This window comes from Opisthocomus hoazin, chromosome 7 (genome assembly GCF_030867145.1).
Source record: "Opisthocomus hoazin isolate bOpiHoa1 chromosome 7, bOpiHoa1.hap1, whole genome shotgun sequence".
NCBI lineage: Eukaryota > Metazoa > Chordata > Aves > Opisthocomiformes > Opisthocomidae > Opisthocomus > Opisthocomus hoazin.
In genome coordinates this window covers 65845709-65871823 of record NC_134420.1, presented here as the reverse complement: position 1 = coordinate 65871823, position 26115 = coordinate 65845709, and the positions used below count along the sequence as shown (strand labels likewise).

The 26115-nt window shown below is 42.9% G+C and overlaps 1 protein-coding gene across 2 annotated transcripts in view; it reads right to left on the bottom strand.

Annotated features, from left to right (window-relative positions):
• MNAT1 (MNAT1 component of CDK activating kinase) overlaps positions 1-26115 on the bottom strand; it is a 127010-nt gene that overhangs the window by 97037 nt on the left and 3858 nt on the right. The window contains exon 2 of one of the 2 annotated variants that reach the window (XM_075426798.1): positions 23284-23392. The exons of the other annotated variant lie outside the window; for it this stretch is intronic. Within the exon in view, the coding sequence (XP_075282913.1) occupies positions 23284-23345 (62 nt within the window). The 5' untranslated portion in view covers positions 23346-23392. The remainder of the gene's footprint in view (positions 1-23283; positions 23393-26115) is intronic. 2 annotated transcript variants of the gene reach the window in all.

Sequence of the window (26115 nt, the reverse complement as noted above, 5' to 3'; positions counted from 1 at the left end):
GGATGGTGTTTAGTACCAGACAATGCAGGTAGGTGCCCAGCGGCATGGGTAGGCACTTTTGTAAGCATCACCATATATCTACACAGCTTTGCAGATCTGCTCTGGAAGGAGAACTAGGAGAATCCTCAAGTGAACTCCAGGCTCCAGCAAGTTCAGCAGCCAAACTTCCTGCAGACTTCAGACAGGTTAGGGCATCCTGCAAACAAAGCTCCCATTCAGGCAGCTTCCACCCATGTATTGACATTGAGATGGCTTTGATAAAGGGTGACACCCCAGCTGTCAACAAGCCTGGGACGTGAGCACCAGCGCAGGGGAATAGAACGGCACCAAAGCAGGCAACCTCTGAACAACTTCGGCTGATCTCATAGAACAGTTTGGGTTGGAAGGGACCTTTCCAGGCCATCTAGCCCAACCCCCGGCCTTGAATGTTTCTGGGGATGGGGCATCGACCACCTCTCTGGGCGATCTGTGCCACTGTTTCACCACCCTCACTGTAAAAAACTTCTTCCTTATGTCCAGTCTAAATCCACCCTCCCTTAGTTTAAAGCCATTACTCCTTGTCCTGTCACAACAGGCCCCGCTGAAAATATTTTCCCCATCTTCCTTACAGGCCCCTTCAGGTACTGGAAGGCTGCTCTAAGGTCTCTCCGCAGCGTTCTCTTCCCCAGGCTGAACAGCCCCAACTCTCTCAGTCTTTCCTCACAGCAGAGGGGTTCCAGCCCTCGGATCATTGCTGTGGCTTCCTCTGGCCCCGCTCCAACAGCTCCATGTTCTTCATGTGCTGAGGGCTACAGAGCTGGATGAAGGACTCCCAGTGGGGTCTCAGGAGCATTCAGCACACTCTGTGCAAACTGCGTAGTAATATCCGAGGCAAGACAACCCAACTCTAGGAGAAACACTTGCCCTGGAGAAGGGCTCCTCACCAGTGTTGACAGAAGTAACCACAGTAAATCAAACCTGTGGAGACGCCCAGCATGGCCGGAGACCCCCAGAAAGGTCCTTTCAGTCTGAACAAGACCCCAGAACTAAGTTACCAGGGAGAGTCATTGAGTGTGAGAGCATAAAAAGCTGTTCCTCTCTTCCCAAGCTCCGAATTCAACAGCACCCAACACTGTTTAGTAAAATTTATCCTTCCCTTCTCTTTTACAAAGCTTTTATGGCACATCCACCTATTTTAGCTTGATCCGAAAGTATAAGGAGACAACATGACCCAAAAAGCATCCATCATTATTTCAGGGTACCCTAAAAGCTGCTTGATCAACACACCTTTAGAAAGGTGAGTCAAAGCACAGTTACAACACAAGCAATACAAGAATGGGTGGGGTGGCAGACAGAGGATAAGAAGTGTTTTTTCAGAATTGATAAAAATATAAGAGCCAAAAAGCATGTCACACTATTTCAGATCATTTTAAATAAAGCACAGAAGATTAGTCTACAGGTAAGTTCTTCCACAACAGAAACAGAAGGCAACACAACTGAACAAAACCGATTCACGCATTTGAAACAAGTCACAAAGTCACTGGAAGCTCATCATTTAAAGAGCACCAAGGAGAGGAAGAGACACCCCAATATCAATTAAATCGTAGCTCATGGTCCCTCTGCAATGTGGTGCAGGCACGAAAAGGCACATACAACCCAAGGATGTATCAGCAGAGCTGCTGCTGTCAGAAAGCCAGAATCACCCGTGGGATGTGAGGTGACTTGACCTGAAATGACACGCGCAGTTCTGGTCACTCACTCAAAACAGATGAGCTCACTGTACAAACGCAGAAAAGGGCAACTAGGATGACCACAAAATTGGGGAGATTGGCTTATCAGAGGAGAAACAGCAGAAAAAGCTACTTAAACTAAAACCAAACAGATCAAATCAGTAGATTAAGAATTTATACTGGAAATTGAGAGTTTTCACCAGTCACAGTAGTGAGAGTCTGGAACCACATCCAGTAGAAGACACAGGGAAAAAATTAGTTTCAAAATGAAGTTTTATCAGCTCACAAGGAGGATTTGATGACGTGATTGTCTTCAGCAGGTAACTAGATTTGATAACCAACAAGGTGCCTCCAGTCCTATCTATGGTCCTAGCTACATGCTCTAAATTCTGAAGCCCTGAGATAACAACTCAGGAAGAAACATATAAATGGAGAGAGAAAAGCTAATTTTAGTGAAGATACTGAAATGTTATATGCACCTTTCAATACTAAATCTTTTTTTAAAGGACAATGTGCACAGCACAGATGTTACAGCATCTGCTCCTTCTGCTCATAACAGAAACAACCCTCAACCATCAGTCTAAAGAAGTCTTTCATAAATCACACATCCTTTCATCAATAAACAATTAATTTCTTATCTGGCACAAACCATAATATGTATACGTCTCAGAGATCCAGATTTGATTCACTTGGATCAATTTTTTCACCTGCTGGAAAAAGAGAAGGTAAGATCATACCGTTCTGCTTGTCTTTAATAGCTGATAGAATAGCACAGAAGAAAACTAGAGAGTAAGCATTCTCAGCTTGTCTCATTTCAGATACTACATGTAATTTAATATGTAATTTAACACAGATATATATTCTACTGGCATGTAAAAAATCTGGTAGCAAGCACACATTAGCTGATGCGTACTTCTGTACACCTTGTACTAGGCCATGCCTTAGCTCACAAGTAAAAGAAGTTTGGATGAACGACTTCTGTGCAGCCAAAGGTGATGGTCACGACTCCACAAACCATCATTCCCATGTCTTCATCAGTCCGATAAGGTCTTGGGGAACAAACTGCTTCCCAAGACTGCTGCCTTTTCAGCGAGGCAGACCAAAAGCATCAGTAGCCTTTGAATACTAAGGACTCTGTAGTATTTTTGTTGAGAGTACTCTGTTTTCCCAGATTAGTGTAGGTATTTTTACATCGTATTCCAATTCCCTAACGGAATTTCAATTGATTGGGGCATTCTTATTTCCTGCCCTAAAGCACCATTTAGAATGACTTGCTAAATCTCTGTTGCCTTTACTCTAGCCATTTGAATAGCTGGATGTCAGAGAAGGAAGAATGATCTCTACGCAGTTTTTAAATACCTTAGAGAGCAGAGTCTAAATTATTCTTAACATTAAGTTGCAGAAAATCTCATCAGAAGAAAGAAAAACAAACAAAAAACCCAACCCAGTAACCTTTTATTGCCATCTTGCATTCAAATACAGACTTAATCCTTAAAGAAATAAGCCTAGGCAGCTATCTTTTAAAAAGAAAGAGCAGCATTTTGAAAAAAAAAAAAAAAAAAGAGAAATCCACTTGCAAAGAGTGAAAGGTTAGTGTATTTCTATTTTTGAAAACATGGAAAAAAATATTTATCTTTGAAACACAAGATACATATAGTAATAAAAAAATCTAACAAACCATTCAGGGCTTGCTGAACAAGTCCACTTCAACATAACCACACAGAGAAACAGAGGCACAAGGGACCCCGGGGTCACTCCCTGCCTTTCTACAGCGCCTTGCATCAGAGTGTCTCCAGAGATTTGCAGAACGTTTGCCCCTGAACGTGCCACGGACTGCACAGAGCTCTGCAACCCAGCGTTCAGGTTTTGACAAATCTACTTATTTTGTAACCTTAAAAAATTAAGGGAGATGTAAAGAATGAACCCAAAACCAAGCAAGGCATCTCTTACTGCAATGGATCACTTACTGAGGAGCGTCTGGGCTAGCCTTGTGCCTAACGCTCATTTGCATCGCATCAGTTGCCAGAGCTGGAATTCTGATCCACTAATGATCTTTAGCACCACAAACACCTTATCGCGCTCTGTGGCTGCAGTCTCTGAAACTGTAGCACTAATAAAGGCAACTTAGCAGAGTTACAGGTTTAGTTTCGGTTTCTGTAACTTTTCTTGAAAAAGCTTCTCTATCTCACCAGTCTTCATTTTGACCAGTGTAAGTGCAAAGGAAACACTCATTAGAAAACCCCAACAGTAGCAACTCGAACAGCTTCCTCACCTCCCTAGTCTCATTTGGGAATCTCCTACTTCCTACCAATTTTTAAGGGTCATTCCTCACTCCATTTTCACATAATCCCTAAACAACCATTATCACATCGTTTCTCAGCATGAGATAAAATATTGACTGCGCTTCATAAACAGTGGAGACCTTAAGATTACATTCTTGGTGGGACACAGCATGATAAATGTTTCAGGGATGTCTTGAAATATCCTACAATATACAACATGTGGACAGTGAAACAATCCTAGAAACAAGTATGTTTTGACTCAGTAAAAAAGGAAAGGAAAACCACACCAAAACCTCCTCCCCCCATCCCACGCTGACCATTGAGCAGGTCAGATTGCAATTTCCTTTTTCAGAGTGGCAGAGATTCTGACCTACTTAAAGCCTGGTAGGGAACAACTTTTTGCACTGTAAATTTAATCATTCAAAAAAAAAAAAAAAACAACCAAAAAAAAAAACCAAACCATTTTTTCCTCAAGCTTAAAAATAAACAGCAATTGCTACTTCAGTACATTAAACCAGTCGGTGAACATTACACAAACTTCTTGAAGATAAACTGTCAGTTCACATTCAGTGCAACTGCTTTTAGAGGAAGGCATTAAACAAAAATCACGAGGGCGTGTCAGACCTTCATTAGCTATGCTGGCATCTCGACCATTTCCTACAGATTGTAGGGAATAGAAACCCAGCCCTGTTGCAGGGAAGGTAGCTTCACAGGTTATCAAACAGGACTAAGTAAACAAATACATTACTCACCACACCAAAGAGGTAACACAAGATGTTCTCCCAAAGTTGTAGCTCGTTTCAAACAATTTTATCACGATGAAAATTTGTGATGCACATTCATTCTTTCAATATTTGTTAGTAGGAGAGACGATGAGGAGAATCGGTTACACAACATGGGAGCAAGAAGCAAGACATGTATTAATGGAGGATCAAAAAGACAAAAGCAAAAAAATTATTCTAATTCACCAAAATAAATTATATCCTCATTTATATCAGTACTTGTTATGCCACAAACTGCACAAAACAGAACACCCCGGTGTCGGTACTCAGCAGACACCAGGACAAGAGACTGCAGAGGACACAGGGAGGACGACACACAGCCGTGTGCCCACATCACAGAGCTGATCACAACTGAATTGTTGTCAAATGATTTGAAGTCAGATAAATATCCACAAATCTGTTCTTCATTATGTGGTTCCTCCCACGCATAAACACCAAACTCCAAGCACAGATTTGTTGGGCGTTTGTGCGTGCCTTATTTGTGTGTGGAAATAGCTTGGAAGAGTATTTTTGAATGTCTGTTTTAGCATAAACCCCATTGCTGCACTCTGTAAAACTGGTCTAACTCATTTTGCAGAGCATTTTTGCTCATTCTTCTCTCTGCATAATGTTAACTGAAAAAAACCAAAAGTTCTCAAAATTTCCATTCACTACTTCAGCTGTAAGTATCATGCAGACAGTCAAAACCCACCACTACCCACGGCTACAGCCTTACGCTGTGTGGCACCGTAGCCCACTAGTCCCACTGCTTACTGACAACAACTCAGGAAATGGAAATCTGGCCCGAGAGTCAGATCATCAGTTCCAAACAATATTTGGGCTTATCTGTTTTATCCAAACACCAGCTGAGAAGCATTCAGCAATGCTGCAGGTTCTCTCATAAACACCAGGCTGCTCCGGAATTCGACAGGATCTGCGCGCATATTCAAAGGCGGCGTTTATCTGAGCTCACAACAGCCACTTTAAAGCCATGTGGAAACAACACTGTTCTCGGTCTGAGAAACAGTGAACAGTGTTTTCCTTGTCCATATAAATCACACACCATAAACGCTTGATATTATCTAGCACCACTAAAGCAGTCAAATCAAAACAAATCAAGAGAGTAAACCCTTGAGCACATATTTAAAGGAAGACTGAAAGCCTTTGAACACATAATTTTATCCTTTTTGTATGCTCCTATCCTCATTCAAATAAGATTAGACACGACAGTGACAGGATTTCTTCTTCGTACCCTCCTTCCTCAAAATCAAAATGCCTATCTCACAAGGGAATTTTTGATTCTGTGGACCCCCCAAGAAAGCAATACCCACTAGCAAATTCCCAGATGACCAACAGATTGGGGGACCCAAAAAGCAGAGGATCAGTTTTTCAGAAAGGAATGACCCCTCCAATTGCTGACGTTCTGGAGGCACCCACTTAACACCGACCATCTTCAACCCTCTTGGCCAAAGCAAACTGCATACGCGCAAAAGACAAAATTCTCTCTACTCAAAAATGACTCTCTAAGGAGATCCCTGACTGTGAATTATCTACTCTTACGATTTTATGGGCTTACTTATTACCGGGAATTATTTGGCTCAATCCTGCAAGCTTTATACACAAACTTCCCTCGATACCCAACAGGGATAACCTGGCCAAAGAAGGCTCCTTCCACGAGGGCTTAGGGACTCATTTTCAGAACAGTTCTGTGAAAATTGAATTTTTCCAATTTGAAAGCACGAGCTCAGCACTGTGGCACACATTTGGGTAGGTAGTTACTTGCGTGCTGAGGACCATGACTGTTCTGCAACATGCTTACACAGACAACTTTTCCCATGTCATGGTTCGCTCCCCCCTTTATAGATAGAACTAGCATCTAAAAAAAAAAAATGAAGGTCTTTCTGTGATTGTTTAATTGCTGTTACTCCTGAGTGCAAGAAAGACCTTTTGCCACAGTCCATCCTTGCAAGATAAAGTCCTTCAACTCATCGCCAATACCTATGATTAGCAGTCCATTTAAATCCACACTCCTGCTACTTACTAGAATATTACTAGAATACATTTCTAATAAATTCTCTAAATCTCTTGGATCCCCATGAACTTAAGACACCTCCTTAACTTTGCAACTTGTATCTACAGGGTAATCCAAGCTGCTTCCACCCCCTAAAACGACATGCAACATTTTGGATACAGGTATAAGGTGTTCTACTGTTTACCAGCGTTTTCTCCGAGAAACATTATGATGCTACAGATCATCTCACCTACTTCCACAAAGGACAAAAGCCAACTTCACCAGTCAAAAAATGGGATCCAAAGATAAGAAAGAGATGGATTGTTTGTAGATAGTGACCAGTGCACCGTGGCTATTGCAGCCATCACGCACTCAACAATTAAACCCTGAAACGAATCCAGTTACCGGCACAGGCCATCGTTCATGACTGATGGTGCCATTGCACAACAGAAGCATTTGAAAAGCAGCTACAGCCTTTTGCATTCACAGCTTATCAGCCCAGCCAGGGCAGAAAACACTATAATGGGTGTTTTCCTTGGAAAACCCTGTAAAACAAGTTTGGTGACACACACTGCAGCGTGACCTGAATCCAATGTACAAAGTCAACCAGTCTAACAAAATTCCCCAGTAAAAACCACGCTACAGTTGGTCATGAAAATCACAAAGATCAGCCCACATTCCCAAGATGTCTGAACCCAACATAGAAACACACCTCTATCTGTACTGGTGAAGCAGAACCTGCTGCCCTACCAGTACCATCTTCCCTCAGCAATCTGGTTAACTGGGGCAGAAGGGATGTCAGCCCCAAAACTGGAACCACCACCCTACCCTACTTAGCTTGTCTACAAGGATTGATGGGGTCATTAGAAATAAAGGTGTAAATGAATTCATCAGTCCTAGTGACATACATAAGATTCTCCCTTCTTTTGCCTCCTTTCAGGAGGCCTTTACATGTCCCCTTATGCTTGGTGCCCTATCACCACCACTGCAACATGCCGAGTCTTCAAAACTGTTTTGTATTAAAAATAGAATACATGACTCAGACAGTTTAAAGAAGTATATGCTTACTCAAAAAAATACTCCACCCCAAAATATCACCTCTAATAGCAATTTATATTATAGTTTCCAGCACTGTCAAGTACTTCGCTACAAAACTTTCAAGCAATGGAACTGAGACACCTGTGAAATACTGGGTTTTCTTTAAGAACTGCAGAAATCAGCAGTATTAAACACCCCCAAGGAACTTCTTGCTGATCGGCCCTTATGTAAATTTAATGCACCAAACACCAAGACAATGAATTTTCACCTTTTATCTGAAAGTGGTCTCATGGAAAGAAGACTCTCCCCCACAGAGGGGTATTTCCTCCTGGTCATTCCCTCTCCTCTGGTTGCTGAAGACCTTGGCAACACTGATTTGCACACTCTCACTTCTCAGGGCAGCAGCCCTCAATCACACTCAGCTGCTACCCAGACTGCATAGGTGGAATTAAATCTCAGTCAAATTCTCAGAGGCTTTAAATGATAAAGTGTTAAAACTGTGGGAATGTGTACCGTAGAGGCAGCTTAAACACAATGCAGTTTAACTGCACAAAGATGTGAATGCACTAATAAGATAATAGTATGTTTTGGTTCTGCTAGCTAGGCAGCAATGCTCTGGGCACAAAGTCAAACAGCTCAAACTGTCACCAGCACCTGCATGGTACCCCCACCTACACAGAAAGCAGCTGACAGTGAAAGACAAACCCATGTGATTTCTGCTCAGCAGCTTTTAGCAAAAACAGATTCAAATGAAGCTAAATGGTCCATTAAATGGCCATGCCAAAAGAAGTTATTTGGTTTTGACAATATACAATTAAGTCACTTTTTCCATCCCCAAGATACTCATTTAAGAGGCATGTTAAAACTCAATACTTCACCACAGGTAGGTTAAAAATGTGTGCATCAGCTGTAAACCGTTGCCTAGCCATTCTCAGACATAACATGTCAAAATGTGAATATGTTCAGGACTTTTTCACTACGAAAAAAATCTGGCCTAATCCTTCAGGCAGCTACTACTGGAGAGGCAAGCTGGCTTCATGGCCTTCTGGGAACAGAGCTCTCAAGGAAGGAGGGAAACAAAACCTCAAGATTTGGTGGGCCTCAAGGAGGTCTTGGATTCAGTTTCCATATACTTATTTGAACAGTCCCACGGGAATCACCAGTAAACAAAAACTCCGTTCATTGCTGTGTGCGAGATCAGGCCCCTCAAGACAATGGCCTACTAAAAGCAAACAAAAAAAAAAACACGGAAAGGAGAAAAGAAAATCAAAATACAGATCCAGACACCTGAGAAAACGCTTATTACACACATTGGGTAATTCCCATAGAGCTGGAGTTTTTGCTTTCCCTAGCAACACAACGTGGATCTAGGACTGCCCAACGGTCCCCTCTGCAAGCAGCCCTAGCAGCGAGGCCACACTTGCACCAAATATTGTGGAAAACTCATCGAGAGCTACTTTTCACTTGTTCTTTTCTACAAATACCCTCGAGTCTTTGTTCAAAAACAAAGGCTATAAAGGAGTAATAGATTATTAAAGGTAAACTCAAACGCTCTTTCAGAAAAGTGAAAGCCTAAACTTGACATAGAACTCAGCACAGCAGACTACAACTCTGCCCTGTTTCACTTGGCAGTGCCAGCGAGGATCCTGCTGCCACGAAAAATAAGTTAACTTTTTTCTGTTCCAAAGGAGTGACTTGTCAGCCATCAAATACCCATATAGCAGAACAAGAACCGCATTGCCCAAAGGACTGGTCCAAGACATGGAGCCTGTCATTCCCTGGAGTCAAAAAGTGTACCTGTTTGGGCAAAGCACCAAAAATACAGACACTCACTCCTGGTTGTCCTTCCTGAAGATCACCCTGCTGTAAAGGTCAGACAGCAGAAATGCTTCCTCTGGCTGCTGATGCCACCTGGGGAAAATGCGTCAAGACAGTCACTCCCAGAGCATTAAGGAAAACCGGTTACAAGACAAAGCCTTCCTCAGCTTCTGAGGAGTGTTTACAAACGTGATGAATGCCAGAGTGTGTCCTAGCATGCCAGCCCAAAAAAAATCAGTCAAGCACCTGGCCCTCAGCACAAAAGGCTGACTCACCCATACAGTATCTATTCTCCTTTGAAAAGACCTCAAGTTCAGCACTCCCGGGACACCAAGTACTTTCAGGAGGCTAACAGGAACATGACTCTTCCTTGTCCTTCTCTCCACCTGCACACATTGCAGACCAAAGTTGTGAGACAGCTTCCCAAGCCAGGGGACAAAGATGACTTGCACTCATGCCATAGAATCATAGGCTGGAAAAGACCTCTAAGATCACCAAGTCCAACCATCCACCCAACACCACCATGCCTACTAAACCATATCCTGAAGTGCCACATCTACACGGTTTTTGAAAACGTCCAGGGATGAGGACTCCACCACCTCCCTGGGCAGCCTGTTCCAATGCCCGACCGCTCTTTCAGTAAAGAAATTTTTCCTAATATTCAATCTAAACCTCCCCTGATGCAACCTGAGGCTGTTGCCTCTCATCCTATCGCTAGTTACCTGGGAGAAGAAACAACACCTGCCTCACTACACCCTCCTTTCAGGTAGTTGTAGAGAGCAGTTAAGGTCTCCCCTCAGCCTCCTCTTCTGCATACTGAACAGCCCCAGCTCCCTCAGCAGCTCCTCAGAAGACTTGTTCTCCAGACCCCTCACCAGCCTCGTTGCCCTTCTCTGGACACACTCCAGCAACTCAACGTCCTTCTTGTAGTGCGAGGCCCAAAACTGAACACAGTACTCGAGGTGCGGCCTCACCAGTGCTGAGTACAGGGGCATGATCACCATCACTTTCTGATACGGCACAGACACCCCCTGACACCAGCCCTACTCCGACGGGGGAAAGAAAAACAGCACAGAGGCTGAACCACAAATACAATCCCCGATTGCTTAAACCTATGCTCCATGAAGCTCTAACACCAATGTTACTCGCTATTCCATCCTGCAGCTCCACTGCAAAAAAATGTATAAAACTGAGCAAGCACTTTAATACAAGACACTCTGTATCAGCTAAGGAGGAAATTGTGCTTTTCTTGTTCCCACTATATCTTCACCTGCCCTGTTCAAATTAGTTTGCTTCTTAAACTACAGCTAATTCCACAATTTTTTCCTTGCCCTGCACAGAATTACTAGTTAAGACTCATGAAAGGTCTTCAGTCTACTATCTACGAAAACACTGCTCAAAAAAAAGAGACAAAAAGCAGCTTGGTGATGACAGTTGTGATGCATTCAATAACAAACTTGCTTCACTGTCATTCCCACTACCATCCAAACAGATTTTGCTTTGTATTATCTTCACTTTCATTTACGCAGAGAAGAAAAATAAGCAAAATGAAAGCCACCACTCTTACAAAGTACGTTATTGTGCAGTGATCATCCTCCTGAGTAATATCTCATACCAGCTTTTCATTCACACTGGTGCCAATGCCAGAAGGCCACTGTAAACCAAATCCCCCTGCCCAAGCTTTGCAAGGCCTATGAAAAGATCTGAATGAGATCTGAAAACCCTCCCCACTTCCAGGAGAAACTTGTATCCTCCCCAGCACAGCTCTTTTCAAATTGCAACACTTCCAGTAATCCACAAGTGATCCTTTTATTCTCAGAACATAAACTTTACGTAACACCAAGAGACAGTTCCTTGTGATTTGTTTAAGCTAAATCCAAATCCAAGCTATACGGTGTTTGAGCAGAAGAAAAACGGAGCCTCTGCATACTCAGGCTGTCAAGTAAAACAAACACTAACTCCCACAGAATGTATTGGGGAAATTGCACGGGATCTTCTGAGATCAAAGGGTTTTTCTGCATGGCTGCCACACACCTACGTGGCCACTTTATGCTGTAGGAATGCTACCAAGACAGCCTCTCTCCTGGCACAGCACTGAAGCTATCAACAAAGAAGCATACAAGCACCTAATACGGGCATTTCTTTATTTTTACTGGCATCCCCTATCGCTACTATAATTGCAAGGTAGAGTCTTGTCCTGCAGCAGCTTATCCTATGGACTGCCATAGTTTCCCACTCCACATTCAAGCCCCAGTGCCTGTACAGCACACACACGCCCGGCAGCAGCACAAGGAGCTAATTCAGCTGTTAACTGGTTTAAAACCCCAAAATGGATCACTTACCTGAACCGGCTCACCATTCAGTGCCCAAAAAAAAAAAAAAAAGAGGGAACACGAGGACGGGACAGGCATGTGACATAGGGAACATCTGGACTTCAATTAGCTGGAGTGACCATGGAGATTCACGTGGAAGTCAACTTACACATGTAGCCAGTAATCTGTTGGTGGTTTGTTTGGTTTTTTTTAACCACATCACTGCTCATCTTTTCTTCCTGTCACCTTTATACATAAAAGGTGCAACCAGTGACGTCTGATGTCTCCATGTACAAAGCATAAAAGTATGTGGCCAGCAAGGCCAGTCACAAAGCTCCTATGTGCTAAAAGCAGAGTGCGAGAAGAGTCAAAGTTGGGAGTGTAAGCAATAACAATACCACTGAAAAGGCATGATCACAGGTTCTTGCAAAGTGCAACCCTTCTGTTCATGATTCAGCTTAAAATGCACAGATAAGATCTGCGTGAAGGGGCACAGCTGCCAAAGTGCCTCAGAAAACACAGAGGAGCCACCGAAAAGACACCCAGAGTGGGCAGTTGCACAACAGGTTTTCTCTAGTGGCAAAACAGCCCTTGCTGCTGCCTACCCCCATCTCCTCCCCGTACCTGCACTGGCATCACCGCTCGCTGCCCCTCAGATGCACCGATATAACTGTGTGAGACTCGGCAATAAAGCATAACAGAAAAATGAATCAAGGGGAGGGAAAAAAACAAAGCAAAAAAACACCATGCCCCTCATAACCCCACTCCTTTTGAAACTCTACTGTTTCTTTTTATACCCAGTTTCCTTTCCTCCAGGTCCAAAACTTCTGTTTTCATCTTGCTCAGTAGCACTGCGATGATCCAGTGGATCACCTGCCCAAAACACTAGGTTGCACAACTCACCAGTCATCTATGTGCTCAATGTTGTAACACAAAATGAAACCTCTAAAAAACTCCAAAACTATACTGCAAAGCAAAGCTCAAATGTAATTACCTTAACTAACACAAATACCCTTTTCTGGAAAGGGTACCTGAAATTCATAGGATTGGCACGGTTTAAGTTTAACACTTTTCATTACGAGGCTCTCGGAAGGTTATTTTTGTTTGCTGTGGAAGCAGGCTGTGTGTTTGAAGACAAAGGGTAAATGTGAAAGAATTCCTAACATTCTCTTATAGCACACTTTGCAACATAGAGGTCCCTACAAAATCATGATGATTTTTCTCATCAGTAAGATAGAGGTAGCAACGCTCTTATATCACAAGAGAAAAAACACAGGCATAAAAGGTTTTACATCCAGAGACACTGAGCACTACAGAAAAGGAAGAAATCAGTAATCCTCTTATTCACTACTTATGCTTGATAATGTCCAGAAAATAAGTGATGAAAATACTCTCCGAATGCGGTACAAAACAGATCCTGCAAGACGAAAAACAGCATTCTACATCAATAATAGCACGCTACCGCATCTACAGAGGAACCAAGCTAAGACTGAACAAGGAATCTGGTATTTTGGCCTTTTTCTAACTTCTGGGTGCTGAAGTCCAAAACAAACCTCGGAATGTAGCTTTTACGTGCAATTTATACATACATCACGAGACTTCAGGTAAAAATACTCAAACTGTCTTTAAAGAATCTGAAAAAAAATCTGCAGAAATTAGGAAAGGAAAGTAAACAGAGTTTTATTAAGTAGTCCCTTCAAACTTGCACAAAGAAACACACTCTCATCATGAACTGAGGTTGGACCAGTATATTTATTACAATCTCTAATCAAAAGAGGTCAGTGCTTAAGACTGGCAAGTAAAAGATCTGATGTCACTCAAGGGAAGACAAGGGACAGCTATTTAAGACCTTTGAACTGGTAATATTGAAAGAAAAAAAAAAAAACCACACCACTCCCTCACCTCAACCACCTTCAGCTTCTACTGTAAATAGTCCAAGCCAAACACAAAAAGTATCTGCATTAGCACAAACTCCAAATCTGCTGCTATCAACTTATCTTAAATAAACTGTTTGTCTGCGTTAAGTAAACTATTTGACAGAAAAATGACTGTCAGAAAAACTGATGTATATTTTTTTGAAGTGAAAATAAATAGTATGGGTTTGATCCTAAAAATCATCATCACATGAGGAGTCTCACTGCTTCTATGGGTTACTTGCATGAGTGAGGTTGCGCTGGCACTCGAGCACCTGAGGAACTGAGCTAGTCTTTTGAAACCACAGTCTTGTTAACATGGTTCTTTCATCCGTTCTGCTCTTCTACTGCTCTGCACCCCAAATGGCTAGGAAACAAGAATTTTAGTTAGAAATTTGTATTTTTTTAATTAGCCATTATAAATTCAGTAAATATAGAAATCAGTACACAGGGGAAGTGTCTATCACTGACACATACCTGGCATTGCCCAGCATGAAATGCCTACAACAGTCTGGTACAGCAAATGATTTCACTTTCCCACTTCAGGAGATGTCAGACTTACTTGCCCACATGAGATCTTTTCTAGTAAGGAAGGAGTTTCTGAAAGCCAGGTATGGAAGAATTTGAAGGTAAAAAAGCAGTGCTCTCACAGGGACATGTGCTAGGGACTGGGGAACCATCCAGACCAGGGGATTACAACCCAGCCTGCAGATAGGACTGCATTTGCTGCAGCTTCCCCGGGGCAAGGGCCCAAATCACAGCAGGACAGAGCTGACGAGGAGACAAAAGGCAGATGACTCCTGTCCCATCGTAGCTGGTTGCCTACCACCGCTTGCTCTCACTGACTTCTCGCAAGCCCATGCGGTGGCACTCGGAGGGCTGCACACTGGCAGCTCTCAGGATGTCGGCTCCAAAGCTGCACTTCCCAAGAGATGCCAGTCCGACAACTTCTCTTGGTCTGCTCACAGAGGAGAACATGAAGGTCGAGTGTTCAGTCTTGCTAAATATTTAACAAAATTCTTGGGCTGCTACACATGCCTGAAAGAGTAAGAATACCCATACAGTATGCTCAGCATATAGTGTCCTGATCCATTTGCGAGGCTGCTAAAGTGTGCATAAAAAGTTAGATTAAAAAAATATGTGGGAACACATCCTGATTAGCCCTTGTAATGCTCCAAGTAAATTAATGCAAGAAAACAAGAACAATCAAAAGCAATCAGGATACTAACATGTGCCATGCAAGTGTAGCTTTCTCTTGGTATTATATTAAGATATATTTTCTAAAAACTTAACAGATTAAATAGAAAGCTTCATACTGCCAAGAAAGGAGGCGGAGTGAATACCATTCTCTATGTCACCTTCTGTATTATTACCAAGGCAATACGATGTGTAGTAGAGAATGTTTCACGTTATTAAATTTTATGTTTCTATATTCAATAGCATCACATTATATATATGGCCACCTTCTGCAATTAACCTACAAAACACAAATTAAATATTAATGGTTAAATGTCAATTATGATTATGAGAAACAACAAAAGGACCATAAATTAAACAATACAGATAGAACAATAAAGTATTTTCACATGATCAAAGCAATTTTTCAGTGTTAATGTTTTCTTATTCTAACTGAAAATGTAATTATGTACTTATAGGTATTATTACTGTACAAAATTTAGCAAACAATACCATCTTTTCAGCATTACGATTCACTCCCAGTGAGAAGGAACACGACAAGCCTTGCTGCTTCTTCCAGCCAAGCCTAGCAGTGCAACATTATTTGATGCTTCACAGAAATCTTCAGTTTGAGACTGTCCAGAGTGCAGTAGGATATTTTCACAGTTATTCCTAGACTATTTCCATCTTCTGTTATTAATTACACACAATTCCATATTTTGTTCAGTATTACCAGCTCTCCCGCATATCCAAAATATTTTCCCACTATTGTATTTTTTAACTAAGGAACTAACCTTAGGCTTGCTAAGAATAAATAAAAAACCAACAGCAAAAACCCACAAAACAGAAATAAACAACCATGACTCTCCAACAACCACCTCGTTGCTTTAAGGTCATTGCTTCTGTTTCCTGAGGCTGATTTTTATCGAAAAAAATAATAAAGGTCTGAGACTAAACATTTTTAAGCAACTACCAAATGCATTCAAAAGTTGATTTAAATAGCAGCTACTTGATGTTCAGACATGCAGCTCTTCCCGTGCTTTACTGCGCTGGTCATCAATGACTACTTGACAGATTGTAAATGACACGGGACACACTGTTCACAAACAAATCAGATTTATGGTTATATTCAGTTGTTTCTGTTACCTGACATTAGAATTAGAAGCTCATTAAATATGAATATGTTTCAGAGAATGTAGAGGCACAGCATTATATTGATGAAAGCTTCATTAAATTTTCAATGATATAGCTGCTGCTATATTCGCGAAGGAAGGACACGGAGTTGAAAGAAGTTGGGCCATTCTCCTTCAGGCAACTTTGCGTCTTTCTACCATCTCTAAAAAACATATGGATTTTAACATAAAATGTTGCACTAGTTAGGTGTAAGAGAAAGTGATTGTGGTCCATTATATTAAATGAACAACTACTTTCAGATCAGCATTTGTCTTGTATACGTTTGCCAAATATGCAACTGATGTTCAAGGAAAGGGGAACTGGTAGAAAGCTACAAATGGGGTTCAAATCATCGAGCTCATAAAATGCAGACTCTGTACTGGTTCTGAACTCAATGGCACTGACACCTTTTTGAAATATTCACTTACAAAGTCATAAGAAGAGTACTGGAAATGAAGTCTCACCTACCAAACAATAAGAGATCACTTCTTGTGCAAGCAGAAGTATAAAACTACCCATCAAAGTCATGCAGTAATACAGACTTGTTTTTATTGCAGAGACTGAAACCAAGAGCAAGACCTGTGACAGAAAACAAACAAACTAGACACGAGCCCACCATTCAACTAGAATTCCAGTATTATTATCAGCAAGTCAGACAATTAAAATCTCCACATGTAAAACACCCATAACCCAGCTACATGCAAGAACACAGAATCCAAAATGCAAAAGCGAAAATTCAAGTGGTCTGATCCCTCTTGTGGTCATGCACGACGATATAAGTGTATTCTATATCTCCACATTACGTGAGCCCGGTTCCCTTTGGAAAAAAGGCTTACGCAGTCAGGCTGCTGCTCAGCTCCTCCCCACCCACTCCCCTCCGCAGTCCTCACCTTATGCCAGCCGAGCCAGGCAGCGGGGCAGAGCCCCCAACGTCATGCCACTGCTCTAACCAGCCTGCACAACATACAGCCCAGGCTTTACGTGTTTTCCTTACAGTTAACATATGTGGCCTGCCAGGAACCAAGACGCAGGGCTGCTCTTTCCAACCTGCTCGGACTGCCAGCTCTTTCAGCCCCCCAGAGAGGCGATGCCCAGCTAACGTGCATGCGGACAATGCTGGTTCATCCTCAGACTTTGTTTATTCTGCCCTGTTCAAATCCTGCTTTGACATGTTTACTTTTTCCCCCCCTCCCATTTTCTTTGGCATGCATAGTCAGCATTAAATAACTGACCTTCTCAAATACACCACGCGCTGGTATTATCCCTCCGTTACCAGACAAGGAAGTTAAGCCGCTGTAATTAACGCCTGAAGCATGCCCAAATTTCACATTCCTGATTCGAGAGCGATCGGCATCAGCGCTGCACGGAATTCCCTCTGCCCAAAGCACAGCTCCCGGGGAGCGCGGGAGCAGCCACACGCAGCCTGCGCTGCTGCGGGGAAGGCCCAGGGGCGCAGCCGGGAGCCCCTGAGAAACGTCGGGTGCCAGGATCTTGGCCAGCTCTACCCCAGGGCTGTGTAACGTAACTCCAGCACCCGGGGTGCTGCTCCAGCCCCGTGGGGGAAGGCAAGATACGAGAGTGCCAAGCCCTTCCGTGCCCTTCCTTCTTCCCCAACCAGGACCTGCTGGTCAGGTGCAAACTCCTTGCTCAGCTGGTTGCCATTCCGACATCTACACCCCCCCACCACACACATACTGATGCTCACTGTCCTCACCCCGATCTTCTCACAGCCACTGGCTCCCCATGCATTTGTCCTCCCAGAACCTCATACCTTCCTCTACGGCTCTTTAGCTCCAGTTTTTCCTGTCTTCCCAGATAGTCCTAAAGCCTCCTCTAGCCCCATCATCACTCCTTCTCTCAAGTCTTCATGTAGTCATACTCCCTTCTCCAACCAAGTCCCCATTGTGACCTTTGCTGCTTCATTTACCACCACACAGCAAGGCTGGGAGTCCACCTCCCCTTTCAACTCCACCGCAGCATTTCAGCATTTCCCCAGAGCCACAAGATGTTTCCCAGTCACACGTTCCTTGCAAGACAGAAGGCTCCTTTCCAAAATCCGTCAGTTGGCAGCAAAGGTTCCCACATGAACCCCAGGCAATTTGTGTTCCCTAACCTCATCCCAAGGAACAAATCTCCAAGGGGGGGCTGTTCCACTCACCCATCACCGAGACACTGCCCGCGTGGAGACAGCTAACTCTGACCACACCTGCTGCTCCATCCTGTATAACCTTTCCCCAAAACCAAGCAGATAGAACAGAAATCAAGAATTTGTTTAGCAAAATTGTAGGCCAGGTTTTGTTGCAAGACTGGAAACAAAAAGGTTCAAACAAAGACAGTCATTCTAGACTAAGCTCAACAGAGAAGTATTTCTCCATCTCCTAAATTCCTCCAACCCCGCCCAGCTGACCATATTCACAACAACATCCCATCATCGTGGCATTGCCCTTAGTCCTATTAACTGCCCTCTCTCCCCTTACAGAATACAACCATACCCCAAAACTAAAAATAACTTTTTATTTTTTTCCTGGAACAAGAGGATCTTGGGGATTTAAAGGCAGCCCCCCAGAGCCAATTCACAGCACATCAGCCACAGGCTTATCAAACTGTACAACTGCCACCGACACCCCTTCCTGATGCCATCCAGGGTGTGTAAGGACTATTATTTTTTGGTCTTCTTAAGCCTGCAGACAGATACTCCCGGAAGAACCTGAAGTCTTCTATTTACACAGGGCTATTCGTATACTCATAGATTATCACCTCGTTAGTTACACCTACAGATTGTTCAGATCCTCATCCCCACAAAGGATTGGGTTTTTTTCTTTTGGGGTTTTTTTCTGGTTGGTTTTGCTGTTGTTGGGGGGGGGGTTGGGTTTGGGTTTTTTTTTTTGTTTTACACAAAGCACTCAACACATTACCAGTAAGGATAACAAAGGCATTCAACAGATGTCTGCCTGCACTTGTCCGGGACCAGAGGTCTTCCTTCTTCACCCCAGCTCTGCCAGCAGCTCTTGCGATACACCTAACCCCAGTGCCAAACTTCCCTGCCCCATTAGACCTAACACTTCCAGTCTGGCTCAGCAGTCTGAAGGTGTCAACATTAGCAAAACCACTCCCTTGCCTTTTGCTGTCTAGGAATATCAATCCTTCTTTGCCACCCTGGCAGAGAGACTGGCAGCCTGGCCGTACTGTTTGGCATTAATAAAAGCTTGGGAGCAGAACACTCTTAAGGCTTGGGAATCATAGAATGGTAAGGGTTGGAAGGGACCTTAAAGATCATCTGGTTCCAACCCCCCCGCCATGAGCAGGGACATCTTCCACCAGACCAGGTTGCTCAGAGCTCCATCCAACCTGGCCTTGAACACTGCCAGGGAGGGGGCAGCCACAGCTGCTCTGGGCAACCTGTTCCAGTGTTTCACCACCTTCATGGTGAAGGATTTCTTCCTAATATCTAATCTAAATCTGCCCTCTTAGTTTACAGCCATTCCCCCTCGTCCCATCACTACACACCCTTGTGAAAAGCCCCTCTCCATCCTTCCTGCAGGCCCCTTCAGGTACTGGGAGGCTGCTATAAGGTCCCCCCGGAGCCGTCTCTTCTCCAGGTTGAACAGCCCCAACTCCCTCAGCCTGTCCAACTTTTCTTTAAAAAAAACAGTTGTTCCTCACTCTGCCCCATCCCACTGTCTCCTAACTCTCTGCAGAGCCACTTTTCTTCCTGTGTAACATTAAAGAAGTTGTCATGCTCACTTTACGCCCAGGATTCTGCAAATGCTTGGACATATATTTAATCTTAGTGCCAATCTCTGAGGCAGGACTGTGGGAACAGCAAAAATCATTACCTATATGTTTCCCAATTCGGAGCCAAAATATTTATCAGACCAGACGACTTGCTCATCATTCATTTGCAGGAAAGGCATTCAGTTCTCACTCCTCTGAACTTTCCTGTATTCCGCAAGAAAAAACCTGCAAAAATTTCCTAAGACATTCTCTGCCCCCATATCTCTTACATCCAAAGGAAGAACAACTTGGAGTATCATTTTCAGAGCATCAAAAATGTTCCCGGCTACAGCAATTAGTGTCTAATTTTGTCATACATAGCAGCAGCTCCTGCTAAATTCTTTTCTCAGCTCTGATCTTGTCAAACACAGCTCTTGCAGAACTTTTGTTAAAAAAGAAAAACCAAATAGATGTCATTACAAAATTCAGTTCACTCTAAGGACTAACACTTGTGACTTATTACAGCCAGAGTGGCCTTTCTGTGAAGAAGCACCCACTGCTCCATGCACATCATTGAACCAAAGAGAGAACTGGCAACATGAAATTTCAGCGTCCACAACACAATCTCAGCACTCTGCCTGTCCCTTACCCTGTTACTATCAAGGAAGACTTTTTTTTTCTTGATTTCCTAACCAGATCTGAACACTAGACGACTCAATTCAATTTCTAAAATGCTGACTGAGGTTTTCTTCAAACTTCACCTTCAGTTGTCCTGGGAAAAAAAAAAAACACAACACACCAACCAAAGCCCCAAAGAGCACACACACAAATACAACTTCTGAGTACTCCAAGAGGGCACTTTCAGATCTGCTCTGCAGAGAATTTACAATTACCAAGACACGATTTTTAAAATGACTCAGGAATATATTTGCTTAATTTCATAAATACTACACCTAGGCATATCCCTTCTTAGCATTTGGGAGGTAATGTAGCCACACAGAAGTAAGCCAAGTGTCCTTCGTCCCCAGAAACCAGCAGAATTATTAGCTTGAATCATAACGCAGTAGCTACAATTTAAAAAATGCCTAATATCAAATTGTTTAAAAGGTTACTGTGTTTGCTTTCTTGTTGAGAAGCACTTATTTTAACCATAGAGATTTACCAGACCTGTGTCAGACCATTACCATACCAGACACTTACCATGTTCAACCTTACCGTGGTAAGCATTTACCCAACAAAAAGGTTCAGGCATGGCTGAAGATTTCTCAAGCTGGGCACCCAAACCCATAAGCCATGTTCAGGATCCCAAGCTGCAGATTTAGCCAGGCAATTTTCAGAACCAAGGAAAAAGAATTTACTTTTCAATTGACCGACTGGAGATCCAGGATATAAACAATAGCTTTCCTTTTGCCAAGGTTACATCTCAGAGCAGAACCACGACTTAAATTTCCAAAAAGTACTTATGAGGAATGCAGAGCAGAGCCCTGCAAGCTTTGCTAAGCAGACAAGCAGTATTTCTAAGCAGGCATGCCAACTGATAGCTCAAAGAAAAGAGAAGATTTTCTAAATATGTCAGTTTTAAAATGAAAGAATAATATAACCGAAGCATTAACACCATTGCACCAGGAGTATTAAAACCATGGTTCAGAGCCAAATTTAAAAGCAAATGCTCATTGTCAAAACTGGATGGCAGAAGGAAATAACCTCTTGGGTATTTCAGCAATGATTTAATCACCTCCCATGACTAACTCGGAGAGATTTTGGAAGAGTAATGGGATGGAACGGAGTCCAGAGAGCATCTAATCCCAATTAATAAAACCAGGAATAACTCCAAAACTACAAAGAAGAAAGATGACCTAGATTTTTACTCCCTAATAAGTCAGGAAAAAGCTTTCTTTCTGAGGGAATACATTCCACTCAAAAAAAAAAAAAAGTGATTTTCTTTCTTTCTTCTAGGATGCAGACAGGTATGACTGCGCAACTATTTCAAACAAGCGCCAGTTAACTTCCCATGGTACGTCTGACGAAGGCAAGCAAAAACCTCCCTGATGTGTCTCCCAACTCACCCAGAAAAAACTAAGAACACTCTCTTAGAGACATAAATAGTTGGTAACGAAATACATTACTTCATTGTCGCTATTTATCTCCCCAGAGCAAAGGGCGCATTTTTAGGACCACACAAAGTTCCTGTTCTGGTTGAGATTTTTAGCTCTATGTAGTCCTGATCAGCTTTAGTCCACCAAGAACGCTTACGCTTTTCCTGCAAGTAAGGATCTACCACGCAGGAATCTAATTTGAGATGTGATATGGCCAGAGCAGCAAGAAAACAAGCTTAAGAGACAAAATAGAGTGCTTGCTCTCCTAGATAAGCCAGCTTTTTAAGCATGCAGCTTCACAAAATGGTGCAAGCTAAATTAACATTGTGCCATAGGAAAGTCCTTCCCTCGACCCTCTTCCTACCTTACGTGTGGACGCACGTTCCTACAGGTTGCCCTGCACCACCTCGGATGCCTGTCTAACCACTTTAACTCACTAGTCCTGTACAAACACTGCCACATTAACTTCCTAAAAAACTTTCTCATTTTCTGCCAGGTTAGCAAACTAGAATACCTCCTGCAAGGGCCCAGAAAGTACCAGAGTATGGTGGCTCTTTCCCTTGTGCCTGCTGCCTGCACCCACGTGCACGTTTCTACGGTTCAACCGGCACTACTCGTACTGTTTGCACTCATGAGCCCACACCCCACTTTCATATTCATAAAAATCTGGTGGCCTAAAAATCATATACATCACAGCCAACCTTTACATTACAAATGAGAGCCTTGAATACAATACCATTGTCCTTGTACATCTTGAATTACAGCATTTTCTTTAGGAAAAAAGCTTGCCAAATGAAATTCAAATATGTATTTAAGCACCTAATTCCCACGTGCTCAAATTTAAAGTTACAGGTCTGACAGATCCTCACCGCCTACCTCTAGTCAGACTTCTTCACTCAGAATTCATTTGGCTGAAATACAGTTTTATGTTATTTTCCACAATCTCCAGGGCTTCCCCCCCATCTTAGAAGAAAGGCATTTTCTTGAAACACACTGCAGAGAAGAATGCAGCAGGAAGCCAACCAATCCTTTCCCTTGGAAGGAGTTTAAACAAGAAGATTCCAAACTTTTTTCCAACGACTGCAGCCCCATGCACTGGCATGAGACCCCACTCCCCCAAATTCACCAGGATGTTCCGACTTCCAATTGCAGGGGAATTTGACAGCCGCAAAACTCCAAATGCTCCTAACATTAAAATAAATAAGCAAATAATGAAACCTGTTTCTTCATTTTAGCAGCCGTTAGCACCGCAATTAAGAGTTCTCGGAGGATGCACTTACCCCCTAATGAATCCCTGGAACAGCCATAACAGGGTGCAGGGCAGATTACAGAATCCCCACATCACAACTCGGTGAGTTGATGTCTCCCCTGAGCAACACAAAGCTGGGCCTAGAGACAGTAAGCATTGTTACACTATCTTCATTTTGAAGCATTATTAACAAATTAAATGAGAAATAAACACATCACCCTCTGGGAAAAGGAAAAAAAAAAGAAATTTTAATAAGGAGCCTAGACACCTTTCTGGAAGGCTGCTGTAGACAGGAAAAAGACACCAGAATAGCTTATAATAGAGCAAGTTCATTAACTACCACCTAAGATTGCGGCAGTACACGAACAACCCAAAACCACTACAGTGGCAGCAGCTGAAATCAAGCCTACCAGCTTCCTGTGGACGCCGCTCTGGTACCTGTGCCTCTGCCTCCCAGAGGTGTCAAGCATGGGAAAGTCACTTTGCCGAGACAGCACAAGCTGGTGTGACGCTGGGGAGGAAAGGGAGTTTCTTTGCTTTTGCTGGTCTGCAGTCATCCACGTTTCCTCCTTCTGCAAGTCAGGATGGGTCACAGGTAGCTGGAGCAGCAGGACTGACTCTGAAGAGAGCTTTACATACCAGTTTCCCTCCTCCTCCCTACAGCAGGCAGTGGGACAACAAAGCTGAACCAGCAGCCCCAGTTAACTACCTTTTTTACCTAGACTTTTGCGTCTGATTGCTGGAGACCATATGGTCCAAGTTTACAGCCAACAGTAAATTTCTTTGCCCAGTCCTGTCTGCAGTAACCACCTCAACATTCTTTCAATGCAGTTTTCGGAGGATGCATTTCCTTTCCTTTTTATGTAAGTAAATCAGTGGGATATGCTTAATCTGCCTCCTAGAACAGCACAGGCCACCAAATCCAAGCAGGTAGAGTGAAAGATAATTCATGGTCTCAACTGAAGCCAGGTGGATTACAACTCCATTGGCAAGCACGCACCCAGCATCTGCATGCTCACAAAAGACACAAGGAATCGTCTGAAAAATCAAAAGTTGTCATGCATGCACAAAGGCTTTTCAATACAATTCCTGCAAGTGAACTTTTTACAAGAAGGCAAAGCCACCAGTGCACCTTAGAAACTAACGCATTGCAGAACTTTAATCAAGCATTACTCCATAATTAGACACGCTTTCCCCTGCACAAAAGCATCTTTAAAGCCAAGTATCTGATGCCTTGAACCTCTGCTATACTTCAGAAAATAAACTTAAAAAGACATTCATTATTTCTGAACTGAGCATTTCCATGCTAAGTCCCACCCTAGAACAATTTTTAACTGATAATTTATCACCCTCCCTCCTGGTGACAGGGAAGATTTATAGTGGAAAAGGCTTATTTAACATTACTCTAAATGCCAAAAACACATGGTATCACACTTTTGGCAATATTGGTCAAGAAGCAATAACCAAGGAAAACAAAATACTAAGAAGTAACCCCCCCAAAAAAACATTCCTTGAATTGTAAGGCTTGGCATGGTTCCATTGGAACAAGCTGCAAAGGAAGCCCAACTTGAAGGATGTTTACAGCCGAGAGCCAATGTCTGATTTCGTCCTCTCGCGCTCATCTGCCTACCCCTCATCTCCATCGCAGCACTGCTGTACTGATCAGCACACCGACCCATGCTTACCACAAGTGGACACGAACACATTCCAGAGCCCCACTGCCCACAGGGGAGCTGAACATGGCAAACACGCAGCGTTAGGAGAGAGCCACTGTGAGTTCTTCTAACACAGAGTCAAGTACACTGACACAGGAAGATATGCAAAGGATAAAGGAGGAAAAATGCTATCTGCATATGCTGGTGCTAGATACAGAACGAATCTGTTGGCAGGATCAAGGTCACTGTAAAAAGAGAGATGAGAGGCCAACACAGGTACTCTAACACAGTGTCTACCCCAGAGGAGAAATTTAAATTAATGAAGCGGGGATGAGAAGCATGAACAGCCAACCTTCCTAAGCATAAGACTTCATAGCAAGAGGAACTTGCACTGCAGGAATATGTCAAAAAAAGGAACAGTAAACAGGACATATATTGCCCAACAAGTTCTCAGATACTTTGAGATTAATTTTGTTTATATAGGAGGTAAGAAAAAAGAAAAAAACACAAAACAATAAAAAAACCTCACAGTAAAAGGAAGGCTCTTCTAGTTTCATACTAACCGAAGGGGAAGAACCATCTGAGAACATGAAAGTGGAAACAGCTTAGCTGACAGAAGGCATAAGGCAGCAACTCTCACAATTCTTCAGAAGGGCTAAACAGAGAGCCACAAAATAAAGAAAATGAACTAATGGTAAAACCACAAACTATCTGAAACCCAGAAGAAAGACCTGAAGCTTACTGACAAATCATCTCAGCTAAGTATAAGCTCTTTAATGATTTGAAATTCAAGAGATTTTGCACAAGTGCAAATCAAATCACTGAAGATCACTTAATAAAGCGAACAGCACAGTTAAAATAAGAAAGGTGAAAGCATTAGGAAAGAAACTACTGGGTGGCAACACTGAAGGTAATGTGAAAATATTCCTTCAGAACACCTGCAGCAAAAGAAAGAGCAGTTAAAGTAGGTTAAAGTAGGAGCACATTAACCCCCCATTCAATGGGAAGTAAAACCTCTAACAGACAACGCCAAAGCACTCGGGGCATTTTCTGCATCGATCTTCGTCCACTGAGGCAGATTAACCAGCTAACGTAACTCGCATCGCAGCAGAAGGAGCAAGAACACCAGCTAGAACCAGAAAATGTGTTAGAGCAATTGCTCCAAACCTTCAGAGCCAACAAAGTCAAGGCTCAGTTTCCCATGCATA